Source organism: Aquarana catesbeiana, linkage group LG05 (assembly GCF_042186555.1).
Source record: "Aquarana catesbeiana isolate 2022-GZ linkage group LG05, ASM4218655v1, whole genome shotgun sequence".
In the NCBI taxonomy this organism is placed as follows: Eukaryota; Metazoa; Chordata; class Amphibia; order Anura; family Ranidae; genus Aquarana; species Aquarana catesbeiana.
In genome coordinates this window covers 473,061,580-473,077,428 of record NC_133328.1, presented here as the reverse complement: position 1 = coordinate 473,077,428, position 15,849 = coordinate 473,061,580, and the positions used below count along the sequence as shown (strand labels likewise).

The following is a 15,849-nucleotide window of genomic DNA, read 5'->3' as shown; positions in this document are numbered from 1 at the left end:
TGGGTCCAACACCTACCAGCACCTGCACAGCTATCCAGCTCCTAGCTGACCTTCACGCAAGATCTGCCCATCCTGCTGGTAGCTTGTGCCTCTTCGTGCAATTCACCCTCTGTACCATCTCCAGGGGGTGGAGTGCGCTTAGTCGCGAGAGTGAACCGCCAATGACAATGGTATAATTCCCCCCACAATTAATGATGTGTGCTTACAGGTAGCCCTTTTTGAATGCAGCGGCTGCATAGAATTAACCACTTGTTCTAATCTGACAGGCATGCAGGTGCACACTATCTGTGTTTGGGGCCACTAACCTACACTTGCATGCCTGTCACATTAGAACAAGCAGTTGTGTCTGTGCAGTACTAATAGACCTGAATAGGCTGCCTGCACACAGGACCTGTTGGCTAGGAGCGCAATAAAAAAAAAACAGCCCATTCAGGGTATAAAAGCTTTAACAACTGTGTGAATGAAATCTTATAAACCTATTACCTGGTAATTTTATGAGGCATATATAGAAGCCCCAACTAGAAAAGACGCTCTACTGGACCTGTTAATCTCAAACATTACAAAGTTTATTACAAATTAATGTAATTCTGGGTATCATTGACCATAGCATGAATAATTGTATTTCATTTGCAAAGAAAATATAGGAGAGTCCAAAAAATGTATAGATTGGGAGGAAAGATTGTCAACAAGCGACACAAAACAGAAAATTGAGTATTTAAATGACTGGAAAGTTATAAAAATACAAAAAAGTGTGAAAAAGGAAATTAGGCAGGCAAAAATTTTAAAGGCTAAATTCACCTTTTGTAAAAAAATAAATAAAACTAAATGCACATGATTTTGCAGGTAAAAAAATGTGCATTTGTTATTTTTTTTTACCATGGAGCCTGCAAAGCATTACACCCGTGCTCAGTAGATTGCGGGTGCAATGTCAGGCTCCTGCAGATACTCCTGACAACTGTCTGCTTGTACCTCTATACAGACAGACAGTTACTCAACTGCAGGAAGTGTCAGTGAATTACGAGGGTGCTGATGAGTGCCCTGATAGTACACTGAGAACTACAAGCCATCTGCGGCAGTGGAAGATGGGAGTTGTAGTTCATTCATTTACAAATCGCTGTGAATGAACAACATGGCTGTATGAGCAGAGCCCTGCACAGCCGCTCTCTTTATAAAATGTGACAGCCGCTGCTAGAAGAGACTGCCCTGCAAGCTGTCACCGTGTGGGATCGGGGGGTGAACGTGTGGGCAGAGCCAGTGGATTGGTACCTAAGTTGCAGTAAAGGTACACAGAGACCAAGTAAAGTGGCACTGTTATTATTTGGTTAATTAGAAGTAACACATAACATGTAGAGGGCAGTGCTTACTTAACATTCCCAAAACATCAGAGTCTTGATAACACAGGCAACTTGGGTACAACAGTTCTCAGCAATGTTGGCGGTACATTAAGTAGTCCCAGCACTTGAGGTGTCACTTTAATAATGTTTACATTACCAAAGCAGTGTCTGAGTGAAGATGGTGGCTGAAAGATATTTGTCACAGCTCTAGAGTCCTCAGATAGAAAAGCCAGTTGTCCCTCCTCAACAGGAAACTCTCTCTAGCGCTAAATACACTCCCCTAACCAGCGGGAATCCTGTTCCAACTCTATCCATTTCCCAAATGCCCCAACTGCAGTGGGACAGCGCTATTTATTAGCATTGCCTTCACTAAACATGGCTGCAGTGATCATCCAGCGTTGCAGCATTTATTCAGACAGCAGCTTCCCTGATGACACTTACGGGGGTTTCAGGAGAACAAAGCTCCTCTCATCCTACTTTCCCTCTGTACAGTTTCCAGCAAAACAGCACCATCTACAGAGGGGAGGATAAACTGCACCTGCATACAAGTGGGTTGCTGCATTAGTAACATGTTACACCCTACATATGGTGCCCTCCAACAAGTCGGAGCGACTTGTGTCAGATCAGTTAAGACGGCTCTCATAAGGAAACTTTTATTTTGACATGTCATGTGACTTGTGCTCTTACTAAACGGATCCCATGTTGCACCAGTGTGAACCGGGCCTCTTGGAATTATTGTGTTTGTACTCAATGGGCATGTGTCTTATCAAAACATATACATAAATATAATTTATCATTTTTAATCATTGTTCACTATGAAGTCAATAAATGCAGGTGAATATCATTTTGTTTGTCAGTTTACCTAATTTTCTCATGTTCTGCTCCACTTCTGAGATTTTATTATTGTAACCCATATGTGACTTTTCCATGTCATCTGAAACGCCGTCCATTCTTTCTACAACTAAAAAAGAAGAAAAAAGCACTTTGGTAAATTGTTGTTTGGATCGCTGGTGTAATACTGTGTTAGCAAGGCCTAGCACACCTAGGATCTTTCTTGTAAAAACCAGTCTGAAGAGAATCACGGACAACACATTTTTAATAAAGAAAAACTGCTTTTTAAAAGCCCTGTAAGCACATTCAGCTCTGGTGAGGAAGTGCAGAAAACAAATCTTGATGTAGCTTTAGGTAAAATTCTAGTAAACGTCTGAAAAAAACACACAAAACTTACAGGACTTTAAGGTGGCTCAACCAAAAAAAATCTAAAATCTAAAAAAAAATGTTTAAAAACATCCTTCTATTACACAACTGGATATATAAATAGAATAATCAAAAGAGAAGTGTGGGGTATGAAAAAAAAACAAATATTCATATCAGGAGCTTAAGGGGCCTTGCCTTATGTTACACCATATAATCATGCGATTCTGAGATTTCACATTATTAATGTTATGAAATATTGACGTTTTTTATTGTGATTATTAATAGAATCATGTTGATCATGAACCCCTACAATTGTACTACCATATACCTATGTATCTATTATCCTTAGATTGATTGTAAATTATGATATTACTATGTACAATAAATTGTCAAGGTGTTCTTTATCTTATCATGGTATTCTTTTAATCTATGTATACACCTTTGGAATCCATTATCATGTGATTTCATTCCATTTCTTGGCTGTGCTTCATTTAAAGTCCCAAACTTTTCATTCTATTGATGTTGTTAGAGCCAGAGGCTCTAACAGGCTTCAAAATAGGGTGGGCTCCGGACGCAGAGCATTGCGCTCGGAGCCCACCCAGGTGTGTTAAAATCGCGAATGAATACACTGAATTGCCTCTCCGCCAATCAGGAAGCGTGGGTCTGAGACTCGTTTCCCAATTGGCTGAAAGGATAGGTGATCCTATTGGATGCCTAGGAGGAGAAGAAGGAAGATGCACGTTGCAAGGAGAGGAAGAAAGGAAGATAGAAAGCTGCCGCCTGCCGGATACGCTGCCTGCCTGCCCACTTCCTAGATGGGGTGAGTGCAGGGCTTTGATGTCCCGGGGGGGTTGCCTCCAACTGACCAGGGGGGGTTGTTTGCTGCCCCCCGCAAATAAAAAAAAAAAACAGCTGCCACTGATTCATATTCACCAAGGTAGATGCAGGATTGGTCCAATGCTACATCTGTCCCCTGCTGCCTCTATACCCAGAACTGAGTGATCAAGGACCGCTGAGTGATAATTGTCAGTGACTGGCTCTCTGCTCTGCCCCTTCAGTGTTCACTGCAGCGCTGGGCTCTGCAGGGGGCAGGAGAGGCTGACTCAAGCTTTCAGCAGTGCTCTGAGAGGCTGAACCAGCTGCCAGTCGAGACATCTGGGTAGATCCAGAAATTAAAGGCGGAATCTCTCCAGAGCGACAGATGAGTGACATCAGCCGACAGCAGGCTTTAGCCCACTGCCGGCTGAATATGGGTCAGAGGAGTGCAGAACGGTGTGCACTCCTGTGATTCGCAGGAGAAGTAGGGCCAAAAGAGCTTTGGCCCTACTTCTACTTTAAAGGACACCTGAGAGACACTGGGGATGACTTGGTAAAGGCAAATAGGCTTTTAACTTTGAAAGGAAAATGTCCATTAGCTTAGTGAATGCAGTGAAAATTCACATTGCAAAGAATGCCCAATCATGTGCAAGGAAAAAAATACAGTATTATTTGCTTGCATATGATTGTATGATGGAAGTCAGCAGACCAAAATTGACTTGCTAAGTGAACAGCTCATTTGCCTTTAGTAAATCAATCTCACCGTCTCCTAATAAGGTCCATATACCATATGATTGAATGTTGCATACATTCGAAAACTGCACAACTGCCACAAATTCTGTCCTTTGACTGACAATATGAGGAGTAAGATCATTACAGATCCTTCAGTGTAGGTGATACCTTTTCCTCCACTGTGTCCCGTCTAACTACTAGACACAATTAGGACACGGACAGTCAGATCATGCCTAAATCTGGCTGATTTTTCTTGGATCTGTTTTGGCACACAAATGCTCAAACTCTTGAATTGATTTTCAGACAGTCCTGGCGATTTCATTTTTTTCCTTGCTCACTACAGCATATCCTTTGGGCAAACATTCCCCCTTCTTGGGTGTGTGGCAGTCTGATGTATGGGTGCTTGGGATGGTTGCATATCCTCCCCTGATCCCCCCTTTTTTCCTAACTGAATTATCGCATTTGTGTTGGTAAAACGCTCCTAGCAGCGATCCAACTTACAACTTTGAAAATAATAAGCTCGGTTTAGTCCCTGAAGAAGATAAAAACCATATGTGTTTTTTTCTAAACGCGTTGGATGGTCTGTCGTCCTGACAGCTTCTGGGCTTTGGTTCATAGTTGGTCTTTTAATTCTGTGGTTTTCATGTATATGTCTTGGTTTTATCCAATGCTTTGTATTGTGTTTTTCACCATGAGTTGTCTATTCATGTAATAATGTAAATATAATTAATTTTCTATATTCTCTCTGTCTGTGATCCATTCAAAGTCCCACTTTTCTGAGGAAATTGGTCTTACTACAAATTCAAATGACTAAAGTTATGCAAACACTACCCATATGCAGTTATGTGCAAGAAGGGAAGATTTCCATTGTCTAATAACATTGAGTATAATTCACCTTACAATAACATACACTGCATAATCATCAGATTTTTGAACATTGGTCAATCAAGCTTTCACAATGGATAAAATTAACAAGGGTACAGATTTCATACACTGGTATAGGTAGATAGCAGCTAAGTAGGTAATTGGTAAGAAATTGTACTTGTTGATAACAATTCTGCGCTCTGCATAACTGCATGGACGTGACTGTACCAATGCAGTGCTGTTTTTCCAAGGGGACTGCAATTCTATTACAAATGCATGGACCATGCCATAAGTAAACCCAACTTATATACAACTTGTATGATCTTGAATTTGTCATAATTAGCTCTTGATAATGGGGTCTATTCATACAGCTGTGTGGAGCCCGATGTAATAAACTATGCACGAAAATGTCTCAGACCTGAAGTTCGTATTTTTCATGAAGTGGCTGTACTTCTCATATGAAGTAATAGAACGCTCCTGCAGAGCAGATGGGTTAAAGTTTTAGCCACTCCATAAGGAGCCAATTTCCTGCATTAACATGTATCATGTATTTCTGTTGCATTTCAACTGCTTTAATTCCCCAGACTGAGTGAGAAAAAATTCAAGGTAAATGTTTATTTCAAAATCAATCCTGGCTTTCCTGAAGGACATAAATGGATGGATGGCATTGTGTACCATTATACAGCTCATACATAGAAAATGACACTGTGCACCTGCATAGTAAAGCAAGTAACATTAATCACATAGAGGCAGTTATTTTGACATTAGCCAAATGCTCCGTGCAAGACAAGTAGAGCTTCCCCCTGTGGGTGAAGCTCCGCTTTAAGAACAGCACATCAGAGAGAAGATGGTAGTGCGGGAAGCGTGCTAAAGTGAGGAATAAGGTAAGTATTTAGAGCTTATTCCTCTACCCTCACACCTAACAAGCACTGCATAGGGGTCCCCAATACAAGGGTATTTTTTAAACAAATCCCAGATATTAGCTTTAAAAGATGATGCACATCTATTTAGATGTGCATCATCTCCTAAGACCTCATACGCACTATTAGATTTTCTGCAGATTTTTGTCCTCAGATTTACCAAAACCATATAATATGAGGTCAAACCTTAAGCGTTTCAATTTGTATGCAGTCAGGCAGACCCTTACACTACATGGTTTTGGTAAATCTGTAGACAAAAATCTGCAGAAAATCTAATAGTGTGTTATGGGGCTTTAGTCTATTTATTAGAGTGATTAAAATGACTTGTTACACTATGCAGATGTGCAGTGTTGTCACATTTTTGGGGAACCTGAATGTCCCTGCTAGGTCACCAGCATAACAGAAGTGTGTGAGGTTTGCTACATAGTAGATGCCACTGGGCTTAAAGGAGAAGTATGGGTTTATTAAGAAAAAAAAGCAACCATACTCACCTCCATGCTGCAGCATCTGTGTGATGCCCTGGCCCTAAGACAGAGAACTAAGCGATCACATGACTGCTGATCACTCAGCTTTCAGTCTGCTTGCAGCAAAGCGTATCGACTGTCAGTCACCGCTCTCCGTTCTGCTCCTCCAGTGCCCATTGAAGCAGAAGGCTGCAAAGGGAGCAGGTGTGGCTATCTTTGGCTCTCTGCCACACCCAGTCAGCCAGGTAGATCTCGACAATGTTGCCGGGATCCTTCCTAAGCCTGACGCAGCTCTTCCCTGTCAGCTGATAGCAGGCAATATCCCTCTATAGGTTGACTCTGGGTGACAGGAGAACAAAAGTAAATGTACGAAAAAGCTTTGGCCTTACTTCTCTTTAAATCCGTTACTACTTATTACAATGATTACTTCTTTCTAAACACTCTTTTTTGATTTGCTGAAAGACATTTTATAGGTGTTATTTTTCATCTTAGCTTTTTCCTTGATTTATGTATACATATTAATGTTTGAATGAAACTTTTGGACTTGTTCACACCATGTGCAGAGACATGCATTCTTTTCTAATGTAATGTTTTCTATGTGCCCTGTTCACACCACAATGTTGGTGTCATGTGAGTTTTTTCCTGCACAGAAACATGCATACAGCACATATTGCATATTTCTGTACAAACAATATGCCCTTGACACTAGTGTTATAGTGTAAACAGGCTACAAAGAAAACAATTACAGAGACATTTACAGAAAAAACACACATCTCTGCACGTGGTGTGAACCAGGCAGATTATTGCTTTATCATTTTTTCTTGCAAGACTTTACCAACATTATCAATCTCCTATTTTCTATACTCTTTAAGGTCATTTTATCTAACTGTCACATAGTTATAATTTACTATGAAATTCTTTGTGATAAAAGCACATACCTTTATATCCTAGTATGGATACTGTGATGATGAGTAAGGCACACAGAATATACAGCACAATGATCGAAAATTTCAGTGCCCAGTTATTTTTACACTTTGTACACTGGGTGCCTTCTTGTATACCTGTAAAATAAAAGTATACTTATAATAATCTGAAAATAGGATAGTTACAGCCCCTAATATTAAAAAGATAATATAAGATTACTAGTTGTTCTCTAATGGGATTACCAGTGATCTAATGCTACCTGTATTTCATTTAAAGTGAAAGTCCAGTCAAAAATGAAAATTTTTCTATTAATTATATGTAAAATATCTTTAACTTTGACATTATTCATTTTCTGTATAGCTGATTGTGTCGTTTAGAAAGTCTAATCAAAGCCAGACAATCAGATTCTCCCTGTTCTTCAGGGACAACCTTACTTCCTTATTTCTGGATTCTGCATGGGGGCCTCTCACTTCCTGAAAACGTTGTCCTTCTCTTCTACATGGACCCCCCCCCCCCAAAAAAAAGGTGCCTGCACTACTTTGATGCAACATTTAATGCAACTTTGATCCAGAGTGTAAAGTTGGATCAAAGCTGCACTCATAGTGGCACTCTAAATCACACAGCTTTGGAGTCGCACTCGTGGAAACGTAGCCTAAGGCTAGAGTGCGACTTTGGAGTGTGACTTGGATGCAACTTTGAGTGCAGCTTTGATCCAACTTTACACTCTCTGGATTAAAGTCGCATCAAAGCATTGCAGGTACCTTTTCAAAGTCTCCTGATTGGCTCACTGGCTGTGATTGACAGCAGTGGGAACCCAATCAGGAGCACAAGTCCCCAGAGAGCCAAGGCTCTCGTGGACATCGCTGGATCAAGAGGGGGCTCAGGTAAGTGTTAGGGGGGCTGCTGCACACAGAGGGTTTCATATCTTTATGCATGGAATGAATTAGGGTAAAAAACCTTGTGCCTTTACAACCACTTTAATACAAAATTAATATATGCGCCGTCTTAATTTTGTTTAGCCAGTTCTGTGATCCAGGTAACAGCTCAAGGCAGGATGGTCGGGTTGGTGACCTCACTTCTCTTTACTAAAGTTATGCAATAACACTAGACCACTCCAAACCTGCCAGTTAGACAATTAAGTAGTATGCTATCAATAGCTAGTCAGTGGATAGTAAGATTATATTTTTTCTGCTTAGATTTCAGTTTTTAGGAAATAAGATATAGCAAATCAAACACATAAATATTAAAAACCCAGTCCAAACATGACATTTGTATATCCCCGTCTTATATACTAATAAAAACAAGTTTATATTCTTTTAAATGGTATATTTTTTATTTACAGATATAACAAGCATATGCCTATTGAACAGTTGCTCAGCTGTCTGAGATCAGATGATTAGAACAGAGTTGATGGTGCTCAATGAGCTATGCAGATGACACATCACTCATATATCATGTTAGCCAGGGGTGACCACAAAAAGGTCACCTACTATAAATCTGCAGATTTTCACTTGAATTTCACTATAGATGCAAGTCAAGTAAGGTGATGTGGATGAATCATTGTGCAGATTCCCAAAATGTATAATTTATTGTGACATTTCACAAAGACTATTATTTTGTAAATGTATTCCAGCAAGCCTCATTTGCTGATCATTCATTCACTTCAACGTGTAAGCAGTGTGATTTGGCAGAGCATCACTGCAACAGACTAGAAACTAATTAAAATGATTAGTTGCTGCTTCATAAAGTAGCAAGGCATAGAAAACGCAGTGAAATTAATGATGAATCACTCATTGTCTGCCTTGTTACAAATGAAAAGTTGGTGCAAGAATAGATATGTGAGTAATTTAGCTGTGCTTGAAGTCATTACAGCAAGAGTCATTGTGGTTGTTAGTAGACCCTGATAGCACAGGTTAGTGCCAGGAGCTATCCAGCCTGATTAGTGCTGATGTCTAGTGGCTCTATGCACACTTGTCATGTGATAATTCTGGCTGACAATGTGAGAATTAGGAGACAAACTGTGTAATTACATTATAGATTTTCCTGTCCCTAGCCTCCCGGCAGCAACAAGGCTTCCACTTCAACATAAATTACGATATAATAGCACACTGTGTGCTCCCTAGTATCCACATAGAATTTATTTCTCAGCATGTTGTACATATACCCCAAGTGGTACATCTGCTTCTATAATGACTCTTAGGGCAATATGTTAAAGGTTTTGCATACAACATATAATAAACCATATATGAAGTTATGTGTACTTGTTAAGGAGTTGCTATAAATACATTTTAAGGCTGATATTACAAAGTCTGATCCAGAGACCAGCAGGTCTATCACTGGTTGTTGGTCTGTTGCTCTCTATAATTTTCGAACTAATGATGTGCATACACAAGTACTTGGCAAATACATAATGGGAGAATTACTGCAGGAGGGTGTGTAAGTGGGGTGCAGCGCAGTGAGGTGGCAATATTTCACACAGTGAGGTGCAATGAAAAACTTGTATTGAAGTAATGCAGAAACAGTTCAACAGTTCACAACAAGCCCAGGGGACAACGGCCCAACTGGGTGCATGGTTTCCAATAATGTGAAGATAGCAGATTTCGCCTGGACTGATAGTGCCTGTAAAAAGAGTAGAATGTGGTCTGGCTGTCTCATGCCTAAGTGGTATGAAGCCCAGAGGTGAAGCGATCCTACGCTTTCTCTTCCCATCAGGAACCTTTCCCTACCACTAGTACTGTCCCTAGCAGGCAAGGTACCTTTCCCTACACTACCAATTTGCACAACGCGCACCAAACCTGGGAGCCAGGGCCTGCCTGACCCAAGATAGTTGCCAGAGTCACATGGGGTGGCAGCAACCCGATAGCTCCCCCAATGACCGAGGAAACCATAGAGGAACTCTGTTCCTCTTGATTTCCTCTCCAGCTGCAGAGCTGCTTTGGGTGAGCGCCACCAAAAAGTAGACTGTACCTGCCGACAGGTGTTTTTCTCACCCTAGTGAATCTCGCTTCAAACATCCCATGTTCCAGAAAAATAATTCCTTTTTTCATTTAATTCCACTCTCATCACAGTCTTAAATTATATCTAAAGCTTGAAATCATCAATATCTAAATGGGACTGGGGACCAATTATAGCCAACTTGACTTAATCTAAATTTTCAGGACATAATATAATTTTTGGGCCTTAGTTAACTATCTTCAAAGTAGATGTTAAACAAGAATTTGGTAAAAAACCTCACAATCTGAAAATGAGCAAATCCCTTTTTGAGCAGGCAATACAGTACAAGACTGCTCTCCCAATAGAGAAGGGGCCCAGTAAGGAAACCAGAGTTTCTCAATGATTGCAGTGTTAATTTAATCAAGGGTACTTGGTACTAGCAACCAGGAAATAATAAAAAGCCATGAGTAAAGCAGATCCACCTTTTCATTTCAGTTCCTATACTATCATTTCCTAGTCAACAGACTGGGACCTGACCTGAGAAGCATAGCACACACATGATGAACTTTTTTTTTTTTGTTTGGTTACAGCTGTTCATGTCTGAGCAGCTAACTGGAATTAATACCAACCCGTAAATATTTTTTAAACATGCCAGCCAATCTGTAAAGTGACAAAGATTTGCAAGGCCTGTTGCTAGTCTATAGGTCTTCAAAGCAAAAAGAGAGCATTAAAAAAACACTTGCCGACCACCCACAGTACATTTACTGCAGGTGGCTGCCACAGCCAGGCTGGATCACGTACATGTAGTTTTTATTGGGGAGTGTTAACCTCTACCTCCACCATACTGATATGTCTTATTCTTCACTCCAGTGCTCTTCAACAATGTGATTAAAGGACTTTTACCTTCAGTTATCACCCACATAACATATGAAATGATTACTCAAAGTATGGCTTTGTGATTTGAGAATATGTTGAACATCGGCTACTATCCTGGGGGATAATATTCCGTAATTCAGAAATGTTCACAAAAAGTTCTTTGTTTTTTGAGTATGAAAAAAGCATATACAATGTTGACAAATTAATATAAATATAAACAAAGTACCCGATAATAATTAATTGAGATTTTTTATCCAAAGTAGAATATGAAAATTAAAATTAGCCAAATATTTTGTTTGAGATGGACAATATAACTTTTTTTCTCCAGTCTTTTATAAATAAGTACTCATGCATTTTTGATGCACAACAAAATGGCTGGAGGTAGAGTTTGGTCCACACTGACCAAACTTTAAATACTTTTTAGACTGCAAGACATACATGCTGACAGATTTTTCCCAAGGGCAGAAATACAGTGCCTTGAAAAAGTATTGAAATTTTCCACATTTTGTCATGTAACTACCAAAAACGTAAATGTATTTTATTGGGATTTTATGCGATAGACCAACACAAAGTGGCACATAATTGTGAAGTGAAAGGAAAAGTATAAATGGTTTTCAATTTTTTTTTACAAATAAATATCTGAAAAGTGTGGCGTGCATTTTTATTCAGCCCCCTTTACTCTGATACCCCTAACTAAAATCTAGTGGAACCAATTGCCTTCAGAAGTCACCTAATTAATAAATAGAGTCCACCTGTGTGTCATTTAATCTCAGTATAAATACAGCTGTTCTATGAAGGTTTGTTAGAGAACCTTAGAGAACAAACAGCATCATGAAGGCCAAGGAACACACCAGACAGGTCAGGGATAAAGTTGTGGAGAGGTTTAAAGCAGGGTTAGGTTATAAAAAATATCCCAAGCTTTGAACATCTCGCGGAGCAGTGTTCAATCCATCATCCAAAAATGGAAAGAGTATGGCACAACTGTAAACCTACCAAGACATGGCCGTCCACCTAAACTGACAGGCCGGGTAAGGAGAGCATTAATCAGAGAAGCAGCCAAGAGGACCATGGTAACTCTGGAGGAGCTGCAGAGATCCACAGCTCAGGTGGGAGAATCTGTCCACAGGACAACTATTAGTCGTGCACTCCACAAATCTGGCCTTTATGGAAGAGTGGCAAAAGAAATCCATTGTTGAAGGAAAGCCATAAGAAGTTCTGTTTGCAATTTGTGAGATGCCATGTGGGGGGACACAGAAAACATGTGGAAGAAGGTGCTCTGGTCAGATGAGTCCAAAATTTAACTTTTTGGCCTAAAAGCAAAACACTATGTGTGGCGGAAAACCAACACTGCACATCATCCTGAACACATGGTTTTTTTCAGCAGGGACAGGGAAGCTGGTCAGAGTTGATGGAAAGATGGATAGAGCCAAATACAGGGCAATTTTAGAAGAAAACCTGTTAGAGTCTGCAAAAGACTTGAGACTGGGGCGGAGGTTCACCTTCCAGCAGGACAACAACCCTAAACATACAGCCAGAGCTACAATAGAATGGTTTAGATCAAAGCATATTTATGTGTTAGAATGGCCTAGTCAAAGCCCAGACCTAAATCCAATATAGAATCTGTGGCAGGACTTGATAATTTAATCTGACAGAGCTTAAGCTATTTTGCAAAGAAGAATGGGCAAAAATTTCACTCTAGTTGTGCAAAGCGGGTACAGACATACCCAAAAAGACTTGCAGCTGTAATTGCAGCGAAAGGTGGTTCTACAAAGTATTGACTTTTGCCGTGTACACACGAGCGGACTTTCCGGCATACTTGGTCCGGCGGACCAGAGTCCGCCGGCCAATCCGACCGTGTGTAGGCTTCGGCGGACTTTTCCGGCGGACTTTTTCCCAAAAGCCCGCCGGACCTAGATTTGAAACATGTTTCAGAGAGCCCGCTCGTCTGTATGCTGGTCCAACGGACCAGATACGACACAAGGGCAGGGTATTGCATTTCGCGCTCACGGCAATAGGAAAAACAAATTTTCCTATTGCGGCGAGCCCGGGGCATACCAGGCCCTTAGGTCTGGTATGGATTATAAAGGGAACCCCCTACGCCGAAAAAACGGCGTGGGGTCCCCCTAAAATCCATACCAGACCCCGATCCGAGCATGCAGCCCGGCCGGTCAGGAAAGGGGATGGGGATGAGCGAGCCACCCCCCCTCCTGAACTGTACCAGGCCGCATGCCCTCAACATGGGGGGTGCCTTGGGGGAGGGGGGGCCCTGTAGGGCCCCCCACACCAAAGCACCTTGTCCCCGTGTTGATGAGGACAAGGGCCTCTTCCCAACAACCCTGGCCATTGGTTGTCGGGGTCTGTGGGCGGGGGGCTTATCGGAATCCGGGAGCCCCCTATAATAAGAGGGCCCCCAGATCCCGGCCCCCCACCCTATGTCAATGAGTATGGGGTACATGGTACCCTTACCCATTCACCTAGGGAAAAAGCGTCAATAATAAAACACACTACACAAGTTTTTTAAATAATTTATTAAACAGCTCCGGGGGGGTCTTCCTCCGGCTTGGGGGGTCTTCTTCCGGCTTCGGGGGTCTTCTTCCGGCTTCAGGGGTCCCTCTGGTCCCTCTTCTCCCGGCATCCGGTTGGTTCTTCTCCGCTCCCTCCGGCCTCTTCTCCCGGTGTTCCAGTTCTTCGGCTGGCTCCTCCGCTGTCTTCAGGCCGCTCTTTTGCCAGCGGAGGCCTGGACTTCTGGGCTTCTGGGCTTCTTGTCTTCTTCCCTCTTCTCTTCTCCAGATGTTGACATGATGCTCTCTCCGGCTGGACTGCTCTCTGAGCGCTCCGTTGTGACTTATATAGGCGGAGACCCCGCCCCCTTATGATGTCACAGTCCCTGGGCATGCTGGGACTGTGATGTTTTAGGGGGTGTGGTCAACATCACCCGGTGACCACGCCCCCTGTAACCCATACTCATTCACATAGGGTGGGGGGCCGGGATCTGGGGGCCCTCTTATTATAGGGGGCTCCCGGATTCCGATAAGCCCCCCGCCCGCAGACCACGTCAACCAACGGCCAGGGTTGTCGGGAAGAGGCCCTTGTCCTCATCAACATGGGGACAAGGTGCTTTGGGGAGGGGGGCCCCGCAGGGCCCCCCTCCCCCAAAGCACCCCCCCATGTTGAGGGCATGCGGCCTGGTACGGTTCAGGAGGGGGGGGCGCTCGCTCGTCCCCACCTCCTTTCCTGACCGGCCGGGCTGCGTGCTCGGATCGGGGTCTGGTATGGATTTTAGGGGGGACCCCACGCCGTTTTTTCGGCGTAGGGGGTTCTCTTTATAATCCATACCAGACCTAAGGGCCTGGTATGCCCCGCGACGGGGCTCGCAAGGTGGCAATCTCGCCGATAAAAGCGGCAAGATTGACTTCCTTTTCTAGTCCCGTCGTACCTGAGTCACGTTCAAAATGACCGTCTTGTCCATGTGTGGGCAAGTCCGTTCATTCTGAAAGTCCGCCGTAACTCCGGTGAAAGTCCGTCGGAAAGACGGGCGGATTTAGCGCGCCGGAAAGTGTGCCGGACCAAGTATGCCAGAAAGTCTGATCGTGTGTACGCGGCATAAGGGGGCTGAATACAAATGCATGCCACACATATTTATTTGTCAAAAATTTGAAAAAACATTTATCATTTTCCTTCTACTTCACAATTATGTGCCACTTTGTGTTGGTCTATCACATACAATCCCAATAAAATACATTTACATTTTTGGTTGTAACATGACAAAATAGGGAAATTTACAACTTTGTTAAAGCGGTTACCTGTAGGTAAAATGAATACCTCCTAAATGTGCACCGTTTAGGAGATATTTACCCTGTATGCAGTCAGTAACATTACTGGTGCATGCGCTCTGAAGGTCTGTCATGACTTGTCGGAACTTCAGAGCTTCATGCCGGAACCGAGTGACATCATTGTGGCTCTGGCAAATCACATAGCTGGAGCTCACAAACCCAGAAGAAAGACAGGGGGAACATGTCAGGCCTCTCAGTGGTGACTTTACAGTGCTGGGGGGCTTAGTTCCAAGGTGAGTATTTAATATATGCCATAGCCTTGCAGGGTTTTTTTTTTTTGGAACATCAGCGGTTTACAGCCGCTTTAAGAAGTCCACCCTGTTTACCTTACAATACCTTTTATGTCACCTCTTTACCTGTTATAGGTGCTGCAAGAGTTGGGAAGGTTTTCACTGGCTTTTGACATGAGTGTCGCACAACCATTTTTGAATGACCTGTACTACATTATAAAGAAGGTGAAATAATACTGCGCAAAAATATGAACCAAGTAAGACAGCTGCTACACTAAATCTGACAAAATTCAATAAGAGGTGGGGGAAAAAATCCCGCATCCAATTCGCAATAGCAGGAGATTTTGACCGGCTCTCTATGACCGGCTCTCTCACATATCTCTGCAGCAGGTCCGATGCGTTTTGCACAAAAACACTGCGCGTCTTTTGGTCCATTTCAGGTCCGAATTCAGCCCAAAATTTGGGCTGAAATCAGACCTAAAACGGTGAACCAGCATGCACTGTGAACCGAGCCTTAAGTAAACATAGCTCAATTATTGAACAAACAACATATAAGGTATAACAGATACATACTGTATAGGAAAACCATTAACCAAAGAGATGCAGGTCAGACAGAACGAGAATGGACGTAAAGACGCAATACTGAGCCAAGGAACATATAGCAGGGTGGGGCTAAAGAGTCTCCCAGCAGCCAACCTTAGCTGAGATACACCTGCTGGTAAGAA

The 15,849-nt window shown here is 42.4% G+C and overlaps 1 protein-coding gene across 2 annotated transcripts in view; it reads right to left on the bottom strand.

The window, feature by feature from the left end:
- Positions 1–15,849, bottom strand: part of COLEC12 (collectin subfamily member 12) — a 207,418-nt gene that overhangs the window by 40,982 nt on the left and 150,587 nt on the right. For both annotated transcript variants that reach the window (XM_073631440.1, XM_073631441.1), the window contains 2 exons: positions 7,266–7,388; positions 2,197–2,295 (listed from right to left, as the gene is read on the bottom strand). In XM_073631440.1, coding sequence (XP_073487541.1) covers positions 2,197–2,295; positions 7,266–7,388 — 222 coding nt within the window. The remainder of the gene's footprint in view (positions 1–2,196; positions 2,296–7,265; positions 7,389–15,849) is intronic.